Below are 24,350 nucleotides of genomic sequence, written 5' to 3' on the forward strand. Positions count from 1 at the left end.
GTCCAATAGACCTGCGGCAGGTTACAGGTCACCGCCCACCCTGTAGAGAGGTGTGTCCTGCCCCTGCCAGCTCTGTCTTTGGCAGGTAGGGTGCATTTGAAATTCAACCTGACCCCTAGCACTGGACTCCTCCCTGAGATGCAACAGCTGCCACCCAACAGTTGACCTTGAAGGTCAGTTCCAAGGAAGAGGGACTGGATTTGCCCTTTTTGTTTGGGGTGGGGGGATTTGTCCCATGAGGCCATTAGGATGTAGCCCACCAGCAGTGTGTGAAGAGCCCCCTGGTGATCAAAGACGCCACACAATGGGGTTCCCCACCCCACTCCTGCAGCAAAGACTCCACCCCGGTTCTGCTGAGGCTGAAGCTCTGAGGTTCGAGGACCAGGTGGCAGATGAGACCCAGGACCCCTGAGAACCCTCCCACTGGGACAGTTCTGTGAGCTGACCATCTAAACAGCGATTCTAGGTCATGAAACGTTGAAAAACCTTGACTCCACTCGTTAAACCTCTCTTTTCTCAGCAGTAAGGTGGGGCTAGGAGGATTAAATTTGACTATGTTAATATAATAAAGTAACGATAGCCACTAGTGGCGGTGCGACCAGTGGTACGTGTACGAGTGTGAGAAGGTAGCATTGTGCAGCAGTTAAGAATCAGATCCAATTTGGTCTGTAGTCACACCACCACACACACCGGAGCAGCACACAGAGGCATTTGAGAGGGGAAGGTTCTGGGAGAGAATTGTTCACATTTTTCTCCATCTTTTTTTTTATCACATTTTTAAAAAAATCAAACTAAGCTTCCTTTAGAACACCTGGTACATGCATTTTACTTGTTTGCTCTTTAATTTTTCCATCTCGCAAAGTAACAATTACACAGGGTTCACAAAGTCTAACAGGATGGCAAGGCCCAAAGCACTGCAAGGGATGCGCTGGAGTCTGCTTGCATTGGCTTGTGAGAGTGTGTTGTTAAAATTTTAGGAGTTTTGCAAGATGGTTGTTAAATACAGCCATTATTAAAAATTAAATTATGCAAACTTTCAATTAAATAAGTTACATTAAAAACAGGTACTTCATATTAAAGTGATTACATTCTAATTATTTTACTACAGTTTGTGCTCTTGAAATTATTTACATCTATCATGCACTCGGCCTCTGGTAGGAGGGGGATCTGCATCCACAGATGCAACCAACCACCATTACGTTGTCGCCAACATGAACTGTGTAGTTAGGCCTGTGGTGGTTGCATCTGTACGGAACATGTGCAGACTTTTTCTTGTCTTTATTCCCTAAACAATGCAGTGTAACAACTATTTCCATGGCATTCACGTTGTACTAGGTATTAAGTAAGTAGTCTAGAGCTGATTTAAAATAGACGGGAGGATGAGGGTGTATTAGAAGCAAGTACTGCTTAGGACGACTGTATCTATAAGGCAGAAATACGATATAACACGTGCTACTGTGGGTCTCTTCCAACTCTGCTTTAGGCGTCCTCACCCCACAGGTTGGAATTAGCTGCAGGGGAACTATTTACACCACTCCAGTGGGCACGTGCTACAGACCAGGGCCTCTTTCCTACTGGGGAGCCGGTGGTCGAGCATCTCCCAGCACCCCACGGCCTCTGCCCCCCACCCCGTCCCACTTCACCTCGCTCCTCATCTCCCACTGCCTAAGGGTGGCTGCTTTTGTTGCTTTTAGCTGTTTTTCTTTTTGCACTTATCCCCATATTTCTTAATTACCTGCTTTTACAGCCACGTCTTCATTTTTTTAATCTTAGACATTATCTATTGACTCCCTATTATGGAAGATGTGGATCTGGCACTCTTCCAGCTCTGTCTCTCCTCTTAACACACACACACACTCACACACATACACACTCCCCTGCCTCTGTCTTCATAGCATAGTAAAGCACAACTCTTGTTTAAGTAAATATTTGGGATTTTCATTATTATAACTGTGTCAATATTGTACAAATCACCATGCATTATGATTGCATTAGCTTTCTTATGCAACTTTTTCTCCTGGAATTAATCATTTTACTTTTAACTTGCTTGATTTCTCTGTAGAACACTGGTTTTCAAACTTTTCTTCTTAGCAATATAATTTGCTTTTCTAACAAAATGTTACATGAAATCCTATTATATAAGACAGGAAAACAGGAGCTGCCAGGTTGAAAGCCTTCCCTTCAGGGCTGCCACGCAGAGCCACACAGGTTGTTTACTGCAAAACTCTAGGGGCCGTTCCCGTACACAACAATGGATTAAGTCGTGATGGTTATAATTACCCGCCCCACTGGGGGATGCAGCCATTGTACAAAGAGAGGTCCACCCAGACATGCACACTACATCAGGATTATTCTGTTTTCAGAAGACTTACTCCCTTCCCAACGGAGGGCTCTGACCTCTCCCCGGTCTGAATAGGTTCCAGGGATGTTGCTTCACTGGTTCCTCTAGTGCCTCACCCACAGGCTGCTGGCCAGAGCTGCTGTTAGCTGATGGCCACCTATTGACTGACGCAGTGCCCCTCAAATTTGCCTGACCTGGGCTGGGTGCCAAAAGCTTAATGCAAACAGCTTTGCTCAGGGATCATTCCAATGCAGCCTCTGGGATCCGATGTCAGAAATGGCTCTGTCAGAGAGTGAGTGAGCTGTAGACGCAGACAGTGCAGGGCCCATCTGCCCAGGGACGTCAGAGCTGGAGGAGGGGAGCTGGCTGACCATGAGCAGTGGGGTTCAAAAAGCTCAGCCTTGAGGATCTCCCCTAGGTGGGAGTCCACATTTCACTCCAGCTGGGTAATCTTGGGTTTGTTGCTTAACCTTTCTGGGCCTTGATGTCCTCGTGCTGAATGCATAGGGATGTCATAAGAGTTAAAGAAGATAATAAGGTGCAACCCTAGTAAATCCCAGGGCCACGTGTGGCTCTGTCTCTGCTCAAAGTCTCACCTGAAGAAACATTGTTCAACAGTCTGAAAGTAATTGGAAAGATGTTCCAATTTGAATTGCATCCCTCGTGTAATGTCAGAGGGGATCCCATTCTTAGCTGATTCCCACTGTCCCCAAATCCTTTTCCTCCATTCTCTAATCCCACCCCCCCCACCCCACCCCCCCGCCACGTCCAGCATCAGTAAAGCTTTCTGGAGTGCAACCCCTGGGGCTCTTTTCCTCTCTCTCTCTCTGCCTCCTTCCCCACCCGCCGTCCCGCTGCCATCTCCTCCTAGGGCTCTTTTTTCTCTACCCATTCTGTCATTGCTGGGTCACAGCAAAATAAATAAATAAAAACTAACGGATCTGGAATTGAGCCGACAGAGGTGCAGGCAGGAAGTGGGGGTGGGGTGGGGACAGCAGGGTCCGAGGTCCTGGTGAAGCAGAGGGCACATGGCAGGGCCTTGGCAGAAACGGGTCCTCTTCCTCATTTTCCAGCCCGGGCACCTGAAGGAGGGTGAGGTATGACCTGCCTGAGGTGCCTCTGACCACCCTACCACTGTTAGCAGATGGGTGGTGATTAAAAAACCTTCTCCATGTCTTCCAAACCCCGCAAAAGCTAGTGTTAAAAAGGTGGAAACACAGTTTCTGCCTATAGTTTTCCTTCCCTTCCCTGCCACCTTTACAGCCACTAAGCATGGACCTACCCTTCCTGTATCCTCCACCCCCACATCCCTTGTTCCATCTTTTGTGGACTCTACTCCCTCACAGGATGTCTTTTGGGTCACGTACTGAGCACCTGCTATGTGCCAGGCTTGTTAAGAGCTGGAGATTCAGAGACAAGGAAGACATCGTCCCTGTCCTCTGTTGCTCACAATAGAAACAGACTGCAATTCGGTGCAATGATGTTATAATGGAGAGAAACCCAGAACACTGTGAGTGCACAGAGGAGGAACTCTTAATCCATTAAGAAAGATCAGGGAAGACTTCCTGGAGGAGGTGTCTTCTAACCTGTACAGTAATAATAACTACTACCATATACCGAGCAATCTTTATGATGATATTTTCCACATTCAACACTTTGCTAGGCACATTAGCTCATTTAATCTTTACAACAATGCTAAGAGGTAGGTATTGCTATCCACATTTCAGAAATGAAGAAAGCAAGGCTAAGAGAAATTCATTGACTTTCCCCAGGCCATATCGCTGAAAGGTGGCAGAGCTGTGATTCAAACTCAGGCCTGTGTGACTCCAAGACTATGATTTTAACCACTGAGCCCTGTGTACAGGTGTTGGAGGTGTACACTGAACAAGCCTGCCATATCTGGGGGCAGCACTGTTCGCATTGCAGGCAGGATAATTTACGTATATGACAGTGTTCAGGTGGACGCTGAGGCTTGGGCCTCTGCACGGACTCCTGGAGCCACAGGAAGGGTCTGCTCCTGATCCAGGCCTGATGCAGCACCTCTGCTGGGTGCAGCAGGGAGTGTGGGAATGGGGAGAGTGTGTATACCCCATTTCTGGGTGCACGCTCTGCCAGGGCAGCCGCCTTTGGTCATTCAGGCAGACAGCAACATCTTAACTTCAAACGTTTTCACTTGAAGAAGAGGCCCCTTTTGCCAATTTGCACGAAGGTGTCATGTGGACCAGCAGTGTGCCCCCCACCCCGCCCCTATCACCGTACAGTGCTGGGGAGCACACAGAGCACCTTGGCCCAGCCCGATGCAGGAACTCCAAGACCAATGGGACATTTTAGATGCTCAGAATAAAGGCTCTCCTTTTGGGGCCGGCCCAAGGCCATCAAACTCATGCCCTTCTCTCTCTCTTCCTGGCAGACAGGCAGGATTGAACCCAACTACCCCAAGGTCTGCGGTCACCAAGGGAACGTGCTGGACATCAAGTGGAACCCCTTCATTGACAACATCATTGCCTCGTGCTCGGAGGACACGTCGGTGAGCAGCAGGGGTGTCCCGAGGAGGGTGGGCCGCTGGGACGCCTCCCTGCTTCTGCGAGGCCTTCCTCCGTAAACACCCCCTCCCTCTCCCTTCTTTGCCCTTCGTCTGACCCAGGATGGGGAGTTAGGAAAAGGACTGATTGACAGATCTTGTGCCATTAGAGCGCTTTTGTTTGGAGGTGTTCTTTTATAGGTGGGAAATCAGAACACAAAGACTGAATATGTGATTCAGCACGTACGTGTGGTTTGAAGAGGAGAAGTGCCGGAGGGAGAATATGGACGAGGAGGAAGGGGACGGGGAAGGCAATGGAGGAGCGTGCGCGGAAAAGAGCCCTCCTTTGGCGGGCTGGGCAGGGCGAATGCGCCGTCTGGCTTCGTCCCCTGGAGCAGGAAGGATGATTGGATGGGGGTGGAAGGGTAGACAGACGGGTGAATGGAGAGATAAGTGTGTGAGTGAATGAATACAGCCCAGCTAATCGGTTACCCAAAGAAAGAGACTAGACATAGTCTCCACTGGTTAATAAAGTTGGGGTGGGGAGCCCAACAGGCACAGTGCCTATTACAGGGGAGTAGTGGGGAGGGGGCTGAGAGGCTGGAATGGGTTTGACCAGCTCCAGAAGGTCAAAGCCCTGCGTCAACCCAAGAGGATCCCTGAGAGTGGCAGCAGCAAGAACAGGGCCCACATGAGCAGAGGATCAAGAATTGGTGGTGACGTGGGGCCGTTAGGTTCAGTTACTTTGTTCAACTGAATGGGAACAGTGACCTGCGGCCAGAGCACAGCAGGCCAGAGGACAGACATGAGGCGATGGAGCCCAGGACGGGTCTGGAAGCCCAGGAAGAAGGAGGTCGCCGGTTGCTTCCTGGGCGGGGAAGGAGGCAGCTGGAGCTGGTGGGGGCTGGAGAGGTCAGTGGTGAGTGCAGGTAAGGCCGGGCTCACCGGGAGAGAGCGTAGCTGGCGATGCTGCCCATCCTCCTCTTCCGGGCACAGGGAGGCCAAGGGGTGCCAGCAACTGCAGCGGCCCTGTCGGGGCTGCCAAGGTGTTCAGCGACTCCCACCATCCACCAGGGAGCAAATCCCCTGAAGCTCGGGGCTGCCTTGTCCTGGGCTCCTCCACCAGGTCTGGGCTGGACACTGACACACAGCTAGCCCCCATGGCCACCCTGTGAGCCAGGCACTGCCACCCCCAAACTGAGGGTTGGGGGCAGGTCACACACTAGGAAGCTAAGGAGGGCTTGTGGGCCCCAGCCCTTCCTGCTCTTCGAAGTCTCAGCATGGCGTGAATCCAGAGTCCTGTGGGAAGCCTCAGGCCCCTCCGGGTGGCTCCTGCCTCTCAGGGGCGGGAGGCAGCTGGGAAAGAGAAGAGCAGGGTCCGGCTTGCTATGGGGAGGAACAGGCTGGACCAGGGCTCTCCGGGTCACCGGCCATCCTGGCTCCACCTCAGGTGAGAACTTCTGCCTGAGTCAGGGCGAGGGTGGTGATGGCCCTGCCCTGTTCTCGCTCAGCACCTCACTTCACCTGAGAATCAGATACTACCTGCTCCAGGACCCCAGCTAAGGAACCAGACATCTGTGCCATGTGTTCAAGAAGAGCACAAGCCCCAGCCCTGGCCACACGAGCCAAATGCTCCCTCCCATAGTGTGCCCACCATGGTCCTGGATGCTGGGCCTCAGAGCAAGCGTGGCCTTGAAATCCGACAGACCTGGGATCGAATCTCAGCTTCACCATTCACCAGCTGGGTGACCCAGGGCACACTGCTTGCCTCCCTGAGCCTCAGTTCTGCTCCTCTTTGTATTAGTGATAACAACGGCACATCCCTCTGTCAGTTGCTATGAGGACGAAAGGAAGTCTGTGCTGGTCTCAGCCCTGCTCTGGAAACTCCGCCAGCGGGGGGCAGAATGAAGCCGCCGCAGCCACTGGAGGTCAGACAGGGCCACCCTGCCCAGGCAGGAGAGGACAATTAATTTTGACCAAGGTGCAGGCAGGACAGAGTGGGGGAGAGAGAGCTGGACCCTGGGGAAGCAGGACTTGGATGGCAGGGGAAGGGTGGAAGGATGCCCCGGGAGAAGGCAAAGGCACAGGCCTGGAGGGAGTGTGCCTTGGTCGGCCTGGGCCAGTGTGACTGCATGCAACAGACTGGCTGGCCTAGAGACAGCAGATACGTATTGCTCTGGGTTCCGGGGGCTGGGAAGTCAGAGGTCGGGGTGCCAGCGTGGTCAGGTGCTTCCTGTGTCCTCACACTGTGGACGGGGCCACGGAGCTCTCTAGAGTCTCTTTCATAAGGCTCGAATCCCACTCGGGAGGGCCCCACCCTCGTGACCTAGTCACCCTGCAAAGGCCTCACCTCCTGCTTCCATCACCTTTGGAGATTAGGATTTTAACATTTGAGTTTGGGGGCAACGTGAACATTCAGACCATAGAAGAGTGTGTGTGTGGAAAGTGGAGGTATCTGGTGTGGCTGGAGTGCTGGGCAGGTGGCCAGGGAGGGGAGTAGGTGGGACAGGGACACGAAGGGGGGCTGGGAGCAGAGGGAGAAGGCCTGGGATGCCAGGGAGCACAGCTGCACTTTGAAGCACTTTGCCTGTGAGCATAAGCCGGGACACCGGGCGTGCTGTGTGTGGGAGTCACCGCATGCTCTGGGAGGCGGTGAGGGGGCAGGGAGCAGGGGCAGGGAATTAGTGGGGCTGAAGGGTCAGGACTGGCTTTGTGGAGGAGGGGGGTCCAAGCCAGCTGGACAAGTACTGGAATGTGGCTCCACAGAGGGAAGGGGACCCCCCAGGGGAGGGAGTAAAGAGAAAAGGCACCGGGTTTGGGGGCACAGGGAGGGAGGGCCTGACCCCAGCTCTGACCCAGAGAGGAGATTAAGTCTCCAGGCCAGAGAGGAGCTAAGCTCTTGCTCTGGTGGCCAGCCCAGCTGCCCCAGAAGCAGCTTCTTTGTCCCACAGGCCTCTGTCCCTCCCCAACCTCAGGGCCAAGGATCTGGGCCAGGAGCCAATAGGCCCCTGAGGCTGGAGCCCAGCCCCTCCTGGAGAAAAACACACTGAGGCCCCAGGGGCAGCACCTTGCCCCAGGTCACACAGGGAGTCTGTGACCCAGGCAGGGCTATAACCCAGGGCTCCTGACTCCCAGCTGGCGGGCTGAGCAGCTCACCGACAGCTGCAGCTTTACACGTGAGGAAACTGAGGCTCAGCATCACCATGGAGGGCTCAGATCCATCCAACGCTCAGTACTTACACCTGGCATTCTCTCTGTGCAAAGCCCACGCGGGGCACCTGGACCAGGTCCTGGGAGGGTGCGAGGCACAAGCAGTGCGGCCTGTGGCTCCCGGGGTGGAGGAGGAGCCTGGTCAGTCTGCCGGGGCAAGTGCCTCAAGGGCAGACCTCTGAGAAACCCTCCCTTGACCCACGCCAGCCCAAATGGTCAACTTACTACACACCAGAAATGACATCTAGAACCAGGGTTAAGAGGTCTGTCAGCAAACCTACCGTGTGCCAGGCACTGTGGCACACACTGTGACTGAGGAGGGAAGCGGCCCGAGGGGGCCCAGAGAGAAGCTGCTCACAGCGGGTCTGGCCTGTGTCGTGTGCCTGTGCGCCCACTCTCCCCGCCTGCCCCCTCCCCGTACCCTGCCCCCACCCCTGCATTGTGCTCTACTTGTCTCAAAACATTCAGAGGACACTGAAGGGATCTAGCAAGCCTTCTCCGCCTACCAGTGCCTTTCCCATATCCGCCATCCTTGCAAAATCTCTAGTGAAATCCATCCTGCCTGTCCCTGAGGATCAGTGCCCCTCCCCCAAGACCCCCTCCCCCAGACTGTGGGAAGATCCCTAGGAGCCTAACCCACGCCTCCTGGACCCAGTGGAACACACACCCCAGGCCCGTTCCCAAGGGCTCCTGTCAGGAGGGAGGGGTGGGGGCCGTAACTCTCTGGCATCTGGCAGAATCCAGTTCTTTCTGCTGCTGGGTGATGTCACCTATTGTTGAAGGGCTGTGCTTTTTATAGCTTCTGCCGCAGCTCTCAGCTCCGGAGGGCGGCTGACAGGCGGCAGGGAAGGGCGCTATGGGTTTCCAAGCCTCCTGCTCTCAGCACTTCTCCTCCTGCAGCCACAGAGGGAGAGGTTCCTTCCTCCCTCCCTCCCTCCCTCCCTTCCTTCCTTCCTTCCTTCCTTCCTTCCTTCCTTATTATTTTATTTTATTTTATTTTATTGTTGTTCTATTACAGCTGTCCCAATTTTCCCCCATTGCTCTCCCCTGCCCAGCCCACCCCCCTCCCATGGTCAATCCCCACCCTGTTGTTCTTGACCATGGGTTCTTTATACAAGTTCCTTGACTAGACCCTTCCCCTCCTTAAGGGGGGAAAGAAGGGAGAGTTTTCTGACCTCTCAAGGAGAGGAGGGGGTGGTCTCGGGAGAGTGGAGGAGGAGGGAGAGGGAGGGAGGCCTGCTCCCTGGTGGGCTGAGCTCAATATCTTTCCTTCACCTTCTGTCCCTTTGCTCCTCCATCCAGCGGCTGCCCTCAGCCACCCCACCTCAGAGACAATGGGCTAGGGGTAGGATGGGGCTCTGCCAGAAGCAGCCGGAAGACACCCACCACCCTGCCGTCCTACGCACTTGAGAATCAATACCTCTTGGAGCTGGGAGGGAGTAATACACTCTTCTTAGAGATGGAAGGGCAGTAGCCCCAAGAGGCCTCACCGATCCACTGCGCAGCCACGGAGACACTGGCGGTGTGGCTCCTGTGTCAAGCAGCCAGGCCCTGGAGGCCACAGGCCTGGGCTCAAGCCATGGTTCTGCCAGCCTCCAGATGCGCGACCTTGGGCCTGTTCCTTTACCTTCCCACGTACCAGTTGCCCTGCCGTAAATTGGGAACCATATTGGTTCTCAATCATGAGAACCACATGAATATAAAGGTGTTTCGTGGCTACTAAGAACTCCATAAACATTAACTGCTACTTTCTTAGCCTTAGGCTTAGTGGGGACCAAAGAGTTTAAATGACTTGCCCAGTGAGGGGTGACCAGAGGGCTGGAAGTCAGACACCCAGTACACGCTCTTTCTACTACATCTCACTCTGCTCACTGAGCCCCCAGGTAGGCCTCGCTTCACTAGTTTTCCAGGAGGACTAAGCTGGATGCTGAGCTCAAAACCCAGGAAAGAAATTCACCCCCGCACCAGGCCCCTCTTCCAAATCAGCGTGATTTCTCCTCTATCCCGTCGTCCACCACCAACTGCAGGAAGGGCCAGGGGCCAGCTCACTCACCCCAAGTCAGGGTGACTCATTGCTGCACCTCCTGATGACCTCTGGGCTGTCTCAGGTTTTTCCAGTGATTCACGCATGCAGCAAGTGTGTCTTGGGTGCCTATTACGCATCAGGCACTCACAGTTCCTTACCCTGGAGAAAGGACGGTAATTAAAAGACCCCACCCATGAGTCGACCATCCAGTGGGAAGCCTCGCTGGTTGTCTGCTCCCTGGGAAGGGTGATTTCTAGATACTTGGGGCCAGGGAGCTGCGCCTTCTTCCTAGAATAGATGAGCAGAAGGACAGACCATGCCCTACCCAGGTCGTCAGATCCCAGCCAGGGGAGAAGGAAGGGATCGGGCAAGGGCAGGGATGCGGAAGAGAGGAAGAGGGTCGTTTGCCTGATTCCAAGCCTGTGTTGGAATCTCAGCTCCTCCCTTCCTGGCTGTGCAGCCCACGGCATGTTTCCTGACCTCTCTGTGCCTCATTTCCTTATCTGTGTAAGTAAGAGTAATCATCAATGAAAATAATAACGATGATAACAATAATAGCAGCAATAATAACAATAATAGGTAGCACATATCCTCCATGTGTCTGGCTCCACATTTACTGTTTCATTTAAACCTGCGGCAGCCACCGCATGAGACCGTCAGCAGCAGATGTTCTGCCGTGCCTCCCTCTGGGCCCTCAGGTGGCCTCTTGCACCTCCCTGGGTTTGAAGTGACTTGTTTCTCACTTTGGGAAACAGTTAGGAGGTCAGAAGATACCAACATGAAGGTAGACTTTGAGATTCTCCCTCTTGTTTAGATGAGTGATGATCCACTCAGCTTCTAGTAGTAAACAGAATAATTGGCAAGAAATGAGGGGAGGTGAGAGTCCCAGGAGCCTCCTGGCTCTGAGCAAGACCCTCACGGTTCTCTCTTCTCATTGCAGAAGACATGAGAGTTGCCATGATCACGGACCCAGGCGTTGTATCCGCAGAGGGGCGGGATGCAAATCCTAGGGCCGGTGTCTGTGCCATGTAGTGTAGCCACATCAGATGCTTCCAGAGGGCACGACCCATATCGTATACTTTCCTGTTTCTCCCCACACTGCTCCAAATAGAGTGCTTTTAATATGTAAGTACTAAGGAGTTGGAGTACTGAGTATCTATATCTCTCAGCTGCTCAGGACCAGGGTGCACCTGAGCTCCTTCTCCGGGCTGCTATACCACAGACCTGGGCAGTAAGTGCTGACTGTGTGCAGTAGCTGTGCGACAAGCAGGCCCCAGACACCGCACGTTCTTGCCCGCGGGAGTGGTGTCGTCAGAGGCCCTCCTCCTCAGCAGCCCCGGCCCTCAATTTGTCAAAAGCAGAGAGAGGCCCAACCAGACACCTTCATAATCACATTGTTATTTTAAACAGGGAACATGTGTGCTGCATTCTGTAGAACGGAGACCAACTTTATACCGTACACATTGACTACTACACAGGGTTCGGCAAAGTGCCATGAAAAATATAAATTGCATCTAAAACTTGACCTACGTAAAACTTGACCTACGTAAAAAATTATGATTTTTAATATTAAGCAAAGTACTATTAAGTGCTTAGTAATCTACTTGGTAGGACACAGATTTTATCTTTACTTAGTCTTCACAGCAACTATAATGCGAGGCGTAATTGTTCTCACAGATGAGAAGGCTGAGGCTGACAGAGGCGAAGTGACTTGGCTGAAGTCTCACAGCCAGTAAGTTCAGAGCCTGGATTTCTTTTTTTAATATGAATTGTGTTAATTTCAGTGATTTTTTTAGATTTTATTTATTTTTAGACAGAGGGAAAGTCGGGGAGAAAGAGCGAAACATCAATGTGTGGTTGCCTCTCGCATGCCCCCTACCAGGGACCTGGCCCGAAACCCAGGCCTGTGCCCTGACTGGGAATCAAACAAGCGACCCTGTGGTGCTCAGGCCGAAGCTCAGTCCTCTGAGCCACACCAGCCAGGGCTCATAGCCTGCATTTCAGTGGAACTTGTCAGACCACAAAGCTCTCTCTGCCAGCCAGCTTCTCCCTCCCCCGTGCACAGAGACACTGGTTTTGCAGCTCTGGTAACAGCCCTTATCAGCTGCCGTGCCTTAGCCTTGTCTGCACGTGTTTGCTGTCTCCCTCATGAGTGGGTGAGCTACTTGAAACCAAGAACCACACCCTGGTGTCTAAAGTGTGTGACACAGGGAGGGACTGAGCATATTTTGTTAGATGACTATAACTGAGATAAACAGGGCTCTGACCCAGGGACCTAGGAAGGGGACGGCCTCAGCACAGCTGGCTTGCTAGAGAGAATGCTTCTGCCACGTTCCCCTCCCATTTCTTTCAGAAATCCGGTTTGGCAGACCCGGTTGGCTTTCCTGTTCAATTGAAGTAAGCTCCCAGAGCAACTTCTGGGCAGACCCACCGTGTTCCTCCCACACCCATCCATTCTTTTCCTCCAGCAAATCCCTTGAATACTAAGGGATTGGAATTCCTTTTCCAGCTATTAGACCCACTGTGAACTTCAGCTCCTCCTCTTAGCAACTAGAGCATGTGACCGAACTCTTTGCAGTAGTGGTGGATCGAACAGAGTTAGTCTCTTCCCCCAGAGACACATTCAATGACGTCAACAGCAGAACGGTTTGGAAGATCAACTCCCACATACTCAATGTGTGCATGGAAAACTTGGCCCTGGGTGGGGGGAGTGGCTGATACCATATGGGGATAAGGTAAGGCACCTCTTTCCCCCCTGGGACATTTTTCATCAGGGTCCCCCAGCCCAACCTGGGATGCTACTCCAGCAGTTATTGGTGAAAACAGCTGGTGGCGTCTCCCTTGGAGCCCTTTATGCCACAGGATGTGGACCTGGTCTGGGGCTGAGCCTGGGTGTGGGCTCAACCTGCCCTCCCCGCCCTCTTGGCTAAGCCAGTCGGTTTCTAGGCGGAGCTGTCACCCAAACCAAGGCTCAGACTTGAAAGGCCTCTGAGCCCAGTTTACTCCAACTCACATACCTTTAAAAGGTGCACACATCTCAATTCATCCTCTAGATGAGGAGCGTGAGCCTCAGAGAGGTTAACTGGCTTGGCCAAGGTCATCCAACTAGTCAATGGGATTAGAGCCTGGGTGAACCCTCGCTTCACAGCTTCCCCTCTCTGTTAGCTGGTTAGCTGGCTACTCAGGAACTAGGCTGTTCTGAGAAAGGAATTTTTCTGAGATTCCACCCAAGCAGCACTCTTTTGAGCCTCAGCGACCAGGTGTGCCACACTCGGCCTCTGTCCTCCTTTGCCAGCTGCCGGCCTGCCACACACCAGCCAGGCTGGCCAACCTGCAGTCTCCCCGGCACTGTGCCCGAACCCACACACACGGATCGTTTTCCCGTCTCCCCACCCTTCCCCACAGCCCAACCTGTTTTTTGTAATTGATTTGAGAGAGGGGGAGAAACATCGATTTTTATTTTCCACTTATTTATGCATTCATTGTTTGATTCTTGTATGTGCCTTGACTGGGGATTGAACCCACAGCCTTAACGTGTGGGGACGACACTCCAACCAACTGAGCTACCGGCCAGGGCCAACCTGTCTTTTCAAACCTGCGTTGACATCCCCTTCTTTAACCCTGCTTCTACCCAACCCTCCCACCCATCACCTGCAAGACTGGATTCAAGGTTCCCCCCACTCTGCACCCTGGTGGGTGCTCTAGTGCATCAGCCCTGCTGTACGCTGCTCAAGGGCAGGCACCGGGCTAGCTCAGCACCCATCCTGTTGGCCGGCCAGGGCCTGGCTCATAAGACGGGGGTGTGGAAGTAAAGAGGCTCAACTCTCTTTCAAAGATCTCCCTCAAAGACCAGAGGCCGCTCTCCTGCCTCAGTCAGCACTTACGCGCTGACTGACCTTGTGTCCACGTCTGCCGTCCTGGAGAGGCAGTGTGAGCTATCCACAGGCAGGACCCTTCCTCCCACATGCTCCACACTGGCCGTCATTCTCCCCTCCGAGTCTCCTCCCCTGGAGTCTGAAAGCTTCTCAAGCTTCCCAACTGCAAACAACGGTGGCCAATAGACAGGGAAAAAGACTCGCGTTTCTAAGAATCAAAGAAATGCAAATCCAAACAACAGTGAGGTGGCACTTTTGATCCAATGGGCAAAATCCAGTTTTGACAATACAATTTTAGAGGCATAAGTAAAGAAGCAGAGTGTGTTGGAGAAAACCGGAACAGTTTGGGGTAACCAAGTTTACAGTAACTATAATGAAACACTTCTAAGCATGTGTCCTATAGAAATGCCCACACCCATGCACAGGCTGGTAATCCCGGGCTGTCGTCAGAGACTGAATGGTGACCGTGGAAAAGTGGGCAAAAGCCAGGTGTTCATCGTTAGGGGTTGACTAAATCCACCGTGGCACAACCATCCAACAAACATCCCTCTGGCCACTTAAAAAGATAAAGGTAGATCATATGTAGTGGTGTGGAAAGATGCCCCCATCTGCTGTTACATGAGAAAAGCAAGCTGTAGAAGTACATGTATAATAATAACATTCCTTTGGGTAAAAAAGTAAGAAATGTGTGTGTGTGGTATGTTATGCATATGCTCTGTGGTGTGTGTGTGCATGTGTGTGTGTGTCTAACACAAACATTAGTCTCCTCTCTTCAAGGGTCACCTTCCTCTGGTACATTTGGGGACAAGAGTAATGTGTCTTCTCAGCAACTACTGAGTCGTCCACCTGGGGCCCCCGCTCCATCCTCCCACCACTCCCAGATCGGATTTCATCCCAGAAGGCGCTCACACAGGGCCAACCGTTTGTGTCACCTCCCTCCCCCAGGCCTGCCGCCATGCAGGGCTCTTTGGGAGTGCCGGGCTTTGCTGGAGAGCTGGAGTAACCGAGGGGATGACAGAGAGGATGGGGAAACACTCAACTGTCCTCCAATTATTAACTTTTTCTCAAGTGTGGTTTTGAAACAGAGAACGGTACACCTAAGGGTGCCCCCAGTCCTCGACTGGCCCTGCCTTTGTCTCCCTGATGGCTCCCACACCTGCACATGCAGAGCAGAGCCGGGTCTTCAGGGGGACGCGCGAGTGGGGAATATTTCTGTAGTCGGAGGGGAAAGCGCCGAGGAGGGCAGCCTGCCAAGGGAGTTCCCTTCGGAGCACCCCCAGTTCCCAGCTTCGCTCCCCTGTCCTTGAGACTGCCTGGAACTGGCTTTCCGTTACATGCTGTTTATTCAGAGCCTTCAGAATTGTAATTGAGCCGCTAATACTCCACACTGATGTGACATATTAAATAGTTCCCCTCAGGTTGGTCATTAGAGTGTTTCTAAATTGTCTGTATTGATGATGTTACCATACATAAAGATTTTTGCTTATATTGGATTTTAAGAGTGAAATCACTAAGTCAAAGAATATCACACAAATATCTTTATGGTTCCTACTGAAAGTGGCCAAATGGCTTCCAGAAGATGACTCTGATTTATGACCCTACCAACACTAGGGTGGAAGCTGCCAACACTGGCTTTGTTTTTCAGTTGGCTGTTTAAGAAGATTTAAGTGGTACCTCAGAGCTGTTTTCCCTGTTTTTCCCCTTACTAGCAAGGGTGGAGCTCAGATTTTCAAAAGGTTTGTTTTTAAAGTGTCCTAAATTCTAGTCACAAGAGTTCTTTCTCTTCACCAGTCGGATTGTAATAAACAGCATTAATGATGCTGATACAACAATGAGAACAAGAATTGTAATCCTTAGTACTGCAGAGAATTTGACAGTTTACCAACTTTTACAAGCAGTATCTCTTTTATTCTGCCAGTAGGCGGGCCAGGCAAAGATCCCCCCCTACCCCCTCCCCCCACCTATAGATGAAACAGTTGAAACTCTGCACAGCCTGCTTGGCTTGAAAAACAAGCCCCCCAGGGCAGCTGTAAATCCTTGGGGGTGTGGTCTCTTTTCTCTGCTTCTCTGTGAGTCCCCTCCCCCTCTCTGCAGATCATCTTTTTCTGCTTTTCCATCAGCACCCGTGAGCCTAGAAATAGCAGCTGCCTCCAGGCTCTGCCCGTCTCTTCAGCTCAGGCTCCAACACCTAATCAGGATCTTTGCTCCTCAGTTCATCCTACCTCAGGGGAGACTCTGGACTTCCCAGCCTCCTAGAAGGGTTCCCTGCTGCTCAGGTGTCCACCCTGGGTTGGAGACAGAGTGGGGGACGAGGCCACATGGTACAATCAGAAGAGCTGGGGCTGAAGGCAGATCTCTCAGAAGGGTGTGGGAAGAGAAGCAGAGACAGGCTTTTTAATTCAACACTGGCTCAGAGCTATCAACGTGTGGGTCTCTGGGCCTGGCTAGTCCATAACAAGAACACGCCGGTGATAATAGTTGCTGAGGTCTGCAGAGAGTTCTCAGAGAAAACCCTCCCAAAGGAAGAGAGGAGATGGCCTCTTCCCTCTCGAATCACACCCTTGAACCTCTGTGCAGGCTTCGATCAGCTCTGTCCCCCACCCTGGCCGTGGGGTGCCTCACCAGGCAGGTCTCAGAAAGCCTGATGTCAGAGGGAGAGGCCATCGGCGTCTCCCTCTGCCCTGCCCACGTGGCTTGGACCCTCCTTTCCCCTGCAGGTGCGCATCTGGGAGATCCCCGAGGGCGGGCTGAAGCGGAACATGACGGAGGCTCTCCTGGAGCTGCATGGGCACAGCCGGCGTGTGGGGCTGGTGGAGTGGCACCCCACCACCAACAACATCCTGTTCAGTGCCGGCTATGACTATAAGGTAGGGAGGCCGGCAGGCGGAGGGCATGCGGGAGGAGAGAGAAGGGCGCCTTTGGGGGCCTGTAAGAAGCACTGTTACTTTCCTGAGCATGTTAACCAGTCTTGTCTCATCTGTTCATTTCTTCATTCACTACACACAACTGCGCATCTCCTGTGCACCCCATCATTCCTGGGGTCCACAGAGGCTGGAGGCATCTGTACTGCCTTCTCTGGCGCTGATGGACTGGAAATGAATGCCACTCCGTGCCCACACTCTCCTGGTGGGAGAAAAGGGAGCAACCGGAGCTGCTGGAGGGAAGAGAATGGCGCCCCAGCTCCCACACCCAGGCAGGCCCTCAAAAGAGGTGTGCCAGCCTCTGGAACTTGGCAGGGAACATTTACCCTTCTTGCTACTTGCAGAAACTTGAGCCCAGGCTGGAGATGGGGTCTGCCCGAGGGTAGTGGTGGATCTGTGTGACAGGGACACGTCAGCTGTTCATACAGAACTCAACAACAGCATCCTTCATCCCAGCACTCCCCGACCCTGCACAGGCATCTCCCCCAGGACCATCGGGTGTGGAACGGGGACAGGCGCCCTGTGACAGCAGCAGCAGGGCTGACCCTGACTCCTGCTCGTCTGCTGTCCCAGGTCCTCATCTGGAACCTGGACGTGGGTGAGCCTGTGAAGATGATCGACTGCCACTCGGACGTGATCCTCTGCATGTCCTTCAACACTGACGGCAGCCTGCTCACCACAACGTGCAAGGACAAGAAGCTGCGCGTGATTGAGCCGCGCTCCGGCCGTGTTCTGCAGGTGAAGCCCCATTTTTTGAGGGGAAAGGAAGGGGCTCAGCTTTCAGCCAGGACCAGGGAAAGGCCAAGCCAGCCCCCCTCTCCCATGCATCTGGCCAGCACCTCTGCTGACCGTCAGGTTCTGGGCCCTTCTCGGCTCACGGGAACCCTGCCCTGTTTTCGGTGGGGAGGGGCTTTAGAACCCTTTCTTGTCCACTGCACCCGCTCCCCAGATGGGATCCTTCTGGCCTGCTCTGGGGGCTGAGCTGGCGACACCCTTCAGCACATGAACCCTTGGGTATTGACGGTGAGCCTCATCATGGGCACAGGAGGAGGGGATTTGGCATCACTGCCCGGCCACCAGTGTGGGACAAGCCTGGCAGAAATGGCTGAGGCTGCCAGCCCAGGGACAGCTCCAAGTGGGGAGGTAGATAGTGAACTTAACTCAGTTTTGATTTTTTAGTCTCCTGGGTCTTGACAGTGAAGGAGGAAGGAGATGTCATTTGGGAATAGGAAATTAACATTCCCTGAGCCCCTGAGGCATGCCAGTCACTGAGTGGGACAGAAAATTTGGGTTGAATTTGAGATTTACCTACTACACTAGAAAAGGCTGGGGGTGACCTGGTTGTGTGCATCTCGGAGGAGTCCACTGCCGTGAGGCCAGAGAGGCGTCCGCTAGTACTTCTGCAAACAGGAGCTCCCCAGGCACTAGCACCACTGGCGGCACGTACCCAGAACTCGCTGCGCGGCATGTGGTAGGCCACGGGCCCCACCTCGTTCCCTTGTTTAGTGTTCATGACAGTCCTCTGAGGCGGGTCCCCTGACTCTCCCCATTTTGCACATGGGAACTCTGAGTCTTGGAGAAGGTAGAGATTTGAATGTCATGGTCAGGGAGGAGTTGGAATCCAGTCCCAGCCAGATGGACCCAAGAGCCCATGCTGAACAGAAAAAGGTGTCAGAGAGCCGAAAACCCAGCCTCCACCTCGCAGCCGTGGGCATGAGCCCAGAGAGGGTGAGGGGCTCCTCCCAGGTTACACTCTTTCTGGCAGAACTTGGGACTGAAATCCAGAGCAAGTGACGCCAGCCTGGGTCTTTGCGCTGCTCACCAGCCTCTGTTTTCTGCCTGATGCTGACTCATGCTGGCAGAGGACCGTTGTGTATTGGCAGGAAAAGGAAGTGTCATGAGTTGGGAGGCAGGAGAGGAGGCAGAGGACAGCCTTGTAGGAGCCCCTGGTGAAGTGGGTCATGAGACAGTGAACCAGGGTGAGCCCCTGTCCTCCTGAGCCTCAGGTTCCTCATCCTCTGAGGCTCCTGCCAGTAGTATTACTGTGCAGGTTAAAAGGAAAACCCTGCTGAGAACACCTGGCACCTGGTGCATTGCAGGCCCTGCCCGGGGCTGGTTCAGTGTTAGTTCCCCACTGTCCTGCCCCCGCCCCCTCTGGGACAAGGCAGAGAGGCCCACGTCCCAGTCTCAGGGCTCCACCACCCCTCCGCCCCTGTATGTGTTTCCTGGGGCTGCTGTAGCAAATTACCACACTTGGGCGGCTCACAACAGCAATGGATTCTCTCCCAGTTCTGGAGACCAGAGTTCTGTCCGCAGGGCCACACTCCCTCCCGAAGTGGCGGGGGAGAATCCTTCCCTGCCTCCTCCACCTCCTGATGGCTGCCGGCTTCCTTGGCTTGTGGTCACATCTCTCCAAGCTTTGCCTCCACAGTCACGTCACCTTCTCTTCTCTGTGTCTGCAGCCTCCTTGTGCCTGTTCTAAGGGCTCTTGTGACAGCATTTAGGGCCCACTTGGATAATCCAGGGATCCCCCTATCTATCTCAAGGCCCTTAACATTACATCTGCCAAGTCTCTTTTCCAAATACGGAAACATCCCCAGGTTCCAGGGATTAAAACATGGATGTATCTTCTGGGGGCCACTGTTCAGCCCACTACAGGACCCCAGTGCCTGGGCCCTGGCTCACCAACTCTTTCTGTTCCCCCAGGAGGCCAACTGCAAAAACCACAGAGTGAACCGGGTGGTGTTCCTGGGGAACATGAAGCGGCTTCTCACGACAGGGGTCTCCAGGTGGAACACAAGACAGATTGCCCTCTGGGACCAGGTCAGCGGCAGGGAGGCTGGGTGGTGGCATACAAGGGTGGTAGCTCTGGGGACTGTGCTGGGGTTTGGGAAGGTGCCGTCCTCCCTGGACATAAGCTGATCCTGGCCCCCTCCGCACAGGAGGACCTGTCCATGCCTCTGATTGAGGAAGAAATTGACGGGCTCTCCGGCCTCCTGTTCCCCTTCTATGATGCCGACACCCACATGCTGTACCTGGCTGGAAAGGTAGTGGAGGGTGAGGGAGGGCCTGGGGCAGCCTGTGGGAGACCCCTGCCCTCATCGCGCCTCTGCTCCTGCCCTACTCTCCTAAGAAGGGCCAGCCTACCCTCTTGGGCCTTTGCCTAATCCAACCTGGGTCTCACTCTCTTCCATTGACACCTACCCTCACGCCTGACACTTATTCTTACTGAAGTGTCAATGGCTAAGAATTCCTTCAGAGGTGAATTGGAGAGGGTTTTACATTGGAATAAGGATCTGAGCCTAAAGTGTAGAAGACTGTGACTAATGATGGAGTTTGAGGCGCCTGCCAGGAGATCCCTGACAAATGTGGCCTTGTTGGGTCAGAAAAGCATCCTATTCTACACACACACCAGCAGCAGCAGCGCCGCCACCATCACCCCCGGCGAGTCCCCTGTGGCAGGCAAGCCCACCAGGGCCCTAAAGGCCAGGCCTCCCTGGCCTTTGACCACCTTGGAGGCACAGCAGAAGCTGTCTTTAGCAGACCCCTGGACCAGGGCTACTCAGTCCTCCCCCCCCCCTCTGTCTTCCTCACCTGTCTCTCCCCGTGCCCACAGGGTGATGGAAACATCCGGTACTATGAGATCAGCACGGAGAAGCCCTACCTGAGTTACCTCATGGAGTTCCGCTCTCCAGCCCCGCAAAAGGGCCTCGGTAAGGAGTCAGACACCGCGTGCCTGTCAGACTGTAGAACAAGAGACTGGACATTTGGTTCGTGGGTTACCCCCCATCCCCAATAAACTGTCAGACTCAGAAGGCCTCGGCCCATGGGCAAGGCAGAATAGAACCTGCAGGTACTGCCCCTGTGAAGGTCAGCCTGCTGGCCTTCAGCCACCAGTCAGCACCCACTTGACCGGCTCATCCGTACACGGTGTTGGGCATCCTTCACCATCTCCGGCCAACAGCAGCCCACAGGGGTGTGACTGTGTCCTCATTCTTGTTTGCAGAGGGGGAGGCTGAGGCCCAACATGGTTCTCACATTGGAGGGTTTTCTTTCTCGTGGGTGGGTGAATAGGAGAGAAGACAAGGTGATTTGATCTGAAAGTTTACTTGAAGATTGCTCTGGCTTCTGCAGGGAGAGTGGGTTTGGGGACATGGATTTTGAAAGGGCAGGGAGGAGGCCACTGTGGATTTCTAGGCAAGATATGAGGGTAGCTAGGGGGATGGCATGACAATGGGAGAGGAGGAGGAATCCAGGAGATGTGCAGAAACAGGGCCAGCAGGACTTGGGGAGGAGAGGAGGCAGAGGGCGGACCAAGGGTACCCATTTCTCATTCTCCTCACCTGTGGCCACTGTTGAGCCATTACCATGAACCGGACGCTTTCGAAGGTTCGGAGTTGCTAAGTAAGTTGCCCCAGGCAGATCACGTAGCCGTTAAGTGGCAGAGCCAGATCCCTCTTTGGTACCTACACCACTTCCCCCGACCCCAGCTCCTGGGACTCCCTTATCTGGAAGAGCAGTCTTCCATTCCAGCTGAGGGGAGGTAGAACTTAACTCACATTCACATCATGGAGAAAGGAACATGTTATGTGCTTTTCACCACACTGAGCAGTTCATGAGCTTCTTCACACTCAGCCCCCTGACCATCGCATGAGGGGCTGCTACCTTCCTCCACTAGCCAGTTAAGGTCCCTGAAGCTCAGAGAGGTCATCATCTGCCCAAGGACTCCCAGTCATAAAGAGGGGCAGAGCCAGGATTAGAACCGTGGTCTGTCCTACCCCCCAGCTTGTGTTCCTGACACCACACTGCACTGCTCCCTCAGTAGGCGATCAGTAGATGCAGCCACTAGGGACCGTGTGGCTGAAGCACAGTCACAGACAATACGTGCGCACATGCACGCGCATATGCGCTCAGTCCTAGGACTGTGACAGAACAGCAGTCCAGCTGCACTTCAACCTCCGGGTGAGGGGGAGGGGCATGGGAAAGGGTTTTTTCCCACTTTCTCTCTGAGGACCAAGGACACCAATGCTTTAAAAAGCCAGTTCATTTCAGAAGGTGATGGGCTCTGTGACTTTTTGGTGACAATATTCTTTGACTTTGGGCAAGCCCCTTCCCTTCTGACCCTTAAGAGTCTCATCTATAAAAAGAATGGATTCAATCTCAATATTTCTGCAGCCTCTTCCAGTTCTGCATGGCCCCACTTCTAAGTCATGCACTTGGGTGAGGCAGGTCTGGCCCACAGGGCTTGAGTAGTTACCCCGCAGAGACAGAACTGACTCAAGAAGCCCTCAGCCCACCCCTGCCCTCTGCATGGGTCATTGCTCCAAAGCTAGTGCTCCTCCGGGGTCTTTCCCCTGGCTGGGGACATCACAGAAGAGAGACACCAGGGGGGCATCCCCCGGGCCCCAGGGAACCACGTGTGCCTGTCCACAGGGGTCATGCCCAAGCACGGGCTGGATGTGTCGGCTTGCGAGGTGTTCCGCTTCTACAAGCTGGTGACTCTTAAGGGCCTGATCGAGCCCATCTCCATGATCGTGCCCCGGAGGGTGAGTGGGGCTGGACAGGGCTCCCAAGGGCCCCGTATCAAATCCTAGCCTGCTCTCCACTGACTGGAAGCCTTGAGGAGCCCAGAAGAAGGAGCCCTTTTCCTGTGGACTGGCCGGGGTGGGGAATGGAGGACACGCCAAGGTGGGGACAGTTCTGTCTGCTAACGAGCTCAGGGTGGGAATTCCAAGTGGGAGACGCTGTGAGTGCAAAGGCTCGAAGGCAGGAGGGCAGGGAGCATGGTTGGAGGTCAGCAAGGAGAAAAGTCTGACTGGAGAGCAGGGCTTTTCTCAGCAGCCCCCCATCTGTTCCCTCTTCTGCTCCCCCCACTGTAGTCGGATTCCTACCAGGAAGACATTTACCCCATGACGCCAGGCACGGAGCCAGCTCTGACCCCCGATGAATGGCTGGGAGGCATCAACCGAGGTAAGTACTGTTATGGGCGGGCTTCACCAAAGAGGCTAAGACTGTGTGAGCTTTGCCTTCGGTCTGGCCCACCCCATGTCCCCCGCACATGCTCCTGCTGGGACTTTGCCTCGCCCTTGGCCAACTGTCAGGCGTGGGGTAAATGAAAGACCGTCACTTGACAGTGCATCAGTTGTCAATGCGTCCCTTGCCTTCCTTAGATCCCGTGCTGATGTCTTTGAAAGAAGGCTACAAGAAGTCCTCGAAAATGGTATTTAAGGCTCCCATCAAAGAAAAGAAGAGCGTTGTGGTCAATGGAATAGATTTATTAGAAAATGTCCCACCCAGGACAGAAAACGAGGTAAGGAATAGAAGTTCTGTCCTCCACAGGCCCTGGAAGAGTGAGATCTTGACGTTTCAACTATGGGCTGCAGGCCTTCAAACCAGCTCCATTCTGAGGCCTTTTTCTTTCTGTGACAAATGCCCTAAGTAGCCTGCTGTTGGCTTCCATTGCCCTGACCCCGATAAGGAGAGGCTGGGATATCATAGGGATATTGATGCCCCTCCTCCAACCTTCAAATTCACTAACCCACACAGTTACATATGAATTCACAGTCTCCTCATGCATCCACTCCAGAATGTCGCTGTCACTTGGTGTTACAGGAGATATAAATTCCTGCCTCACAGAGGAAAGCCAGCCTCGTGCATTCCAGCACTGCCTTCCTTCCTGGCCTTGTAGCACTGATGAGATCTCACGGTTTCCTGTTTTGTGGAAGAGGCTGGATGTTTATGGAAATGGTCTTTGTGCTATTTGCAGTGGGAGCCTTCAGGGGCAGCCTTAGCTGGGCCTTGTCCCTGCCCCCGAAGGCTCCTCTTTCCAACCCTACCCTCAGTCTCCGGTGCCAAACAGCTCAGCTCAGCCAGGACTCGCAGAATGCCTACCGTGTGCCAGGCACTTGGCTTGATGCAGCTGAGGCACAGATAGCTGCGTAGACCCACCTGCATTTGAGTCCTGGCTCTCCCACTTCCTGGCTCTGCCTGAGCAAGTTTCCTGACCCAAGTCCATTTGCTCGTGGTAAAATGGGGATATGAAGTGCTGGGAGCAAGAGAGAGATACTCTGTCTTTAAGTGTCTACACTCTTCCTGGCTCACACTAAGTGCTCAAAGAAGCTGACTGTATTAGTTGTCTATTGCCGTGTATCAGATTACCCTAAAATCTAGTGACTTAAACCCACGAACATTCATTATCTCATAGTGTCTATGGGTGCCTGTGGCTCAAGGGATCTCACCAGGGTGTGAAGTGTCAGCCAAGGCTGCAGTCACATCTGAAGACTCAACTGCTTCCAAGTTCACTCACGTGGTTGCTGGCAGGACTCGTTTCCTCCCAGGTTGTTGGACTGAGGGTCTCCATTCCTCGTGGGCTGTCGGCCAGAGGTGCTCCCCAGCTCGGGCCCTTGCCCTGTGGACCTCTCCATAGGGCAACTCACAACATGGCAACCGGCTTCCC

General features: G+C 53.6%; 1 protein-coding gene across 2 annotated transcripts in view; it reads left to right on the forward strand.

The window, feature by feature from the left end:
• Positions 1-24,350, forward strand: part of CORO2B (coronin 2B) — a 122,367-nt gene that overhangs the window by 93,634 nt on the left and 4,383 nt on the right. For both annotated transcript variants that reach the window (XM_028507693.2, XM_028507694.2), the window contains exons 3-11: positions 4,752-4,868; positions 16,691-16,840; positions 17,468-17,632; positions 19,601-19,717; positions 19,837-19,941; positions 20,511-20,607; positions 22,328-22,440; positions 22,774-22,864; positions 23,065-23,204. In XM_028507693.2, coding sequence (XP_028363494.1) covers positions 4,752-4,868; positions 16,691-16,840; positions 17,468-17,632; positions 19,601-19,717; positions 19,837-19,941; positions 20,511-20,607; positions 22,328-22,440; positions 22,774-22,864; positions 23,065-23,204 — 1,095 coding nt within the window. The remainder of the gene's footprint in view (positions 1-4,751; positions 4,869-16,690; positions 16,841-17,467; positions 17,633-19,600; positions 19,718-19,836; positions 19,942-20,510; positions 20,608-22,327; positions 22,441-22,773; positions 22,865-23,064; positions 23,205-24,350) is intronic.

This window comes from Phyllostomus discolor, chromosome 1 (assembly GCF_004126475.2).
Source record: "Phyllostomus discolor isolate MPI-MPIP mPhyDis1 chromosome 1, mPhyDis1.pri.v3, whole genome shotgun sequence".
Classification (NCBI taxonomy): Eukaryota; Metazoa; Chordata; class Mammalia; order Chiroptera; family Phyllostomidae; genus Phyllostomus; species Phyllostomus discolor.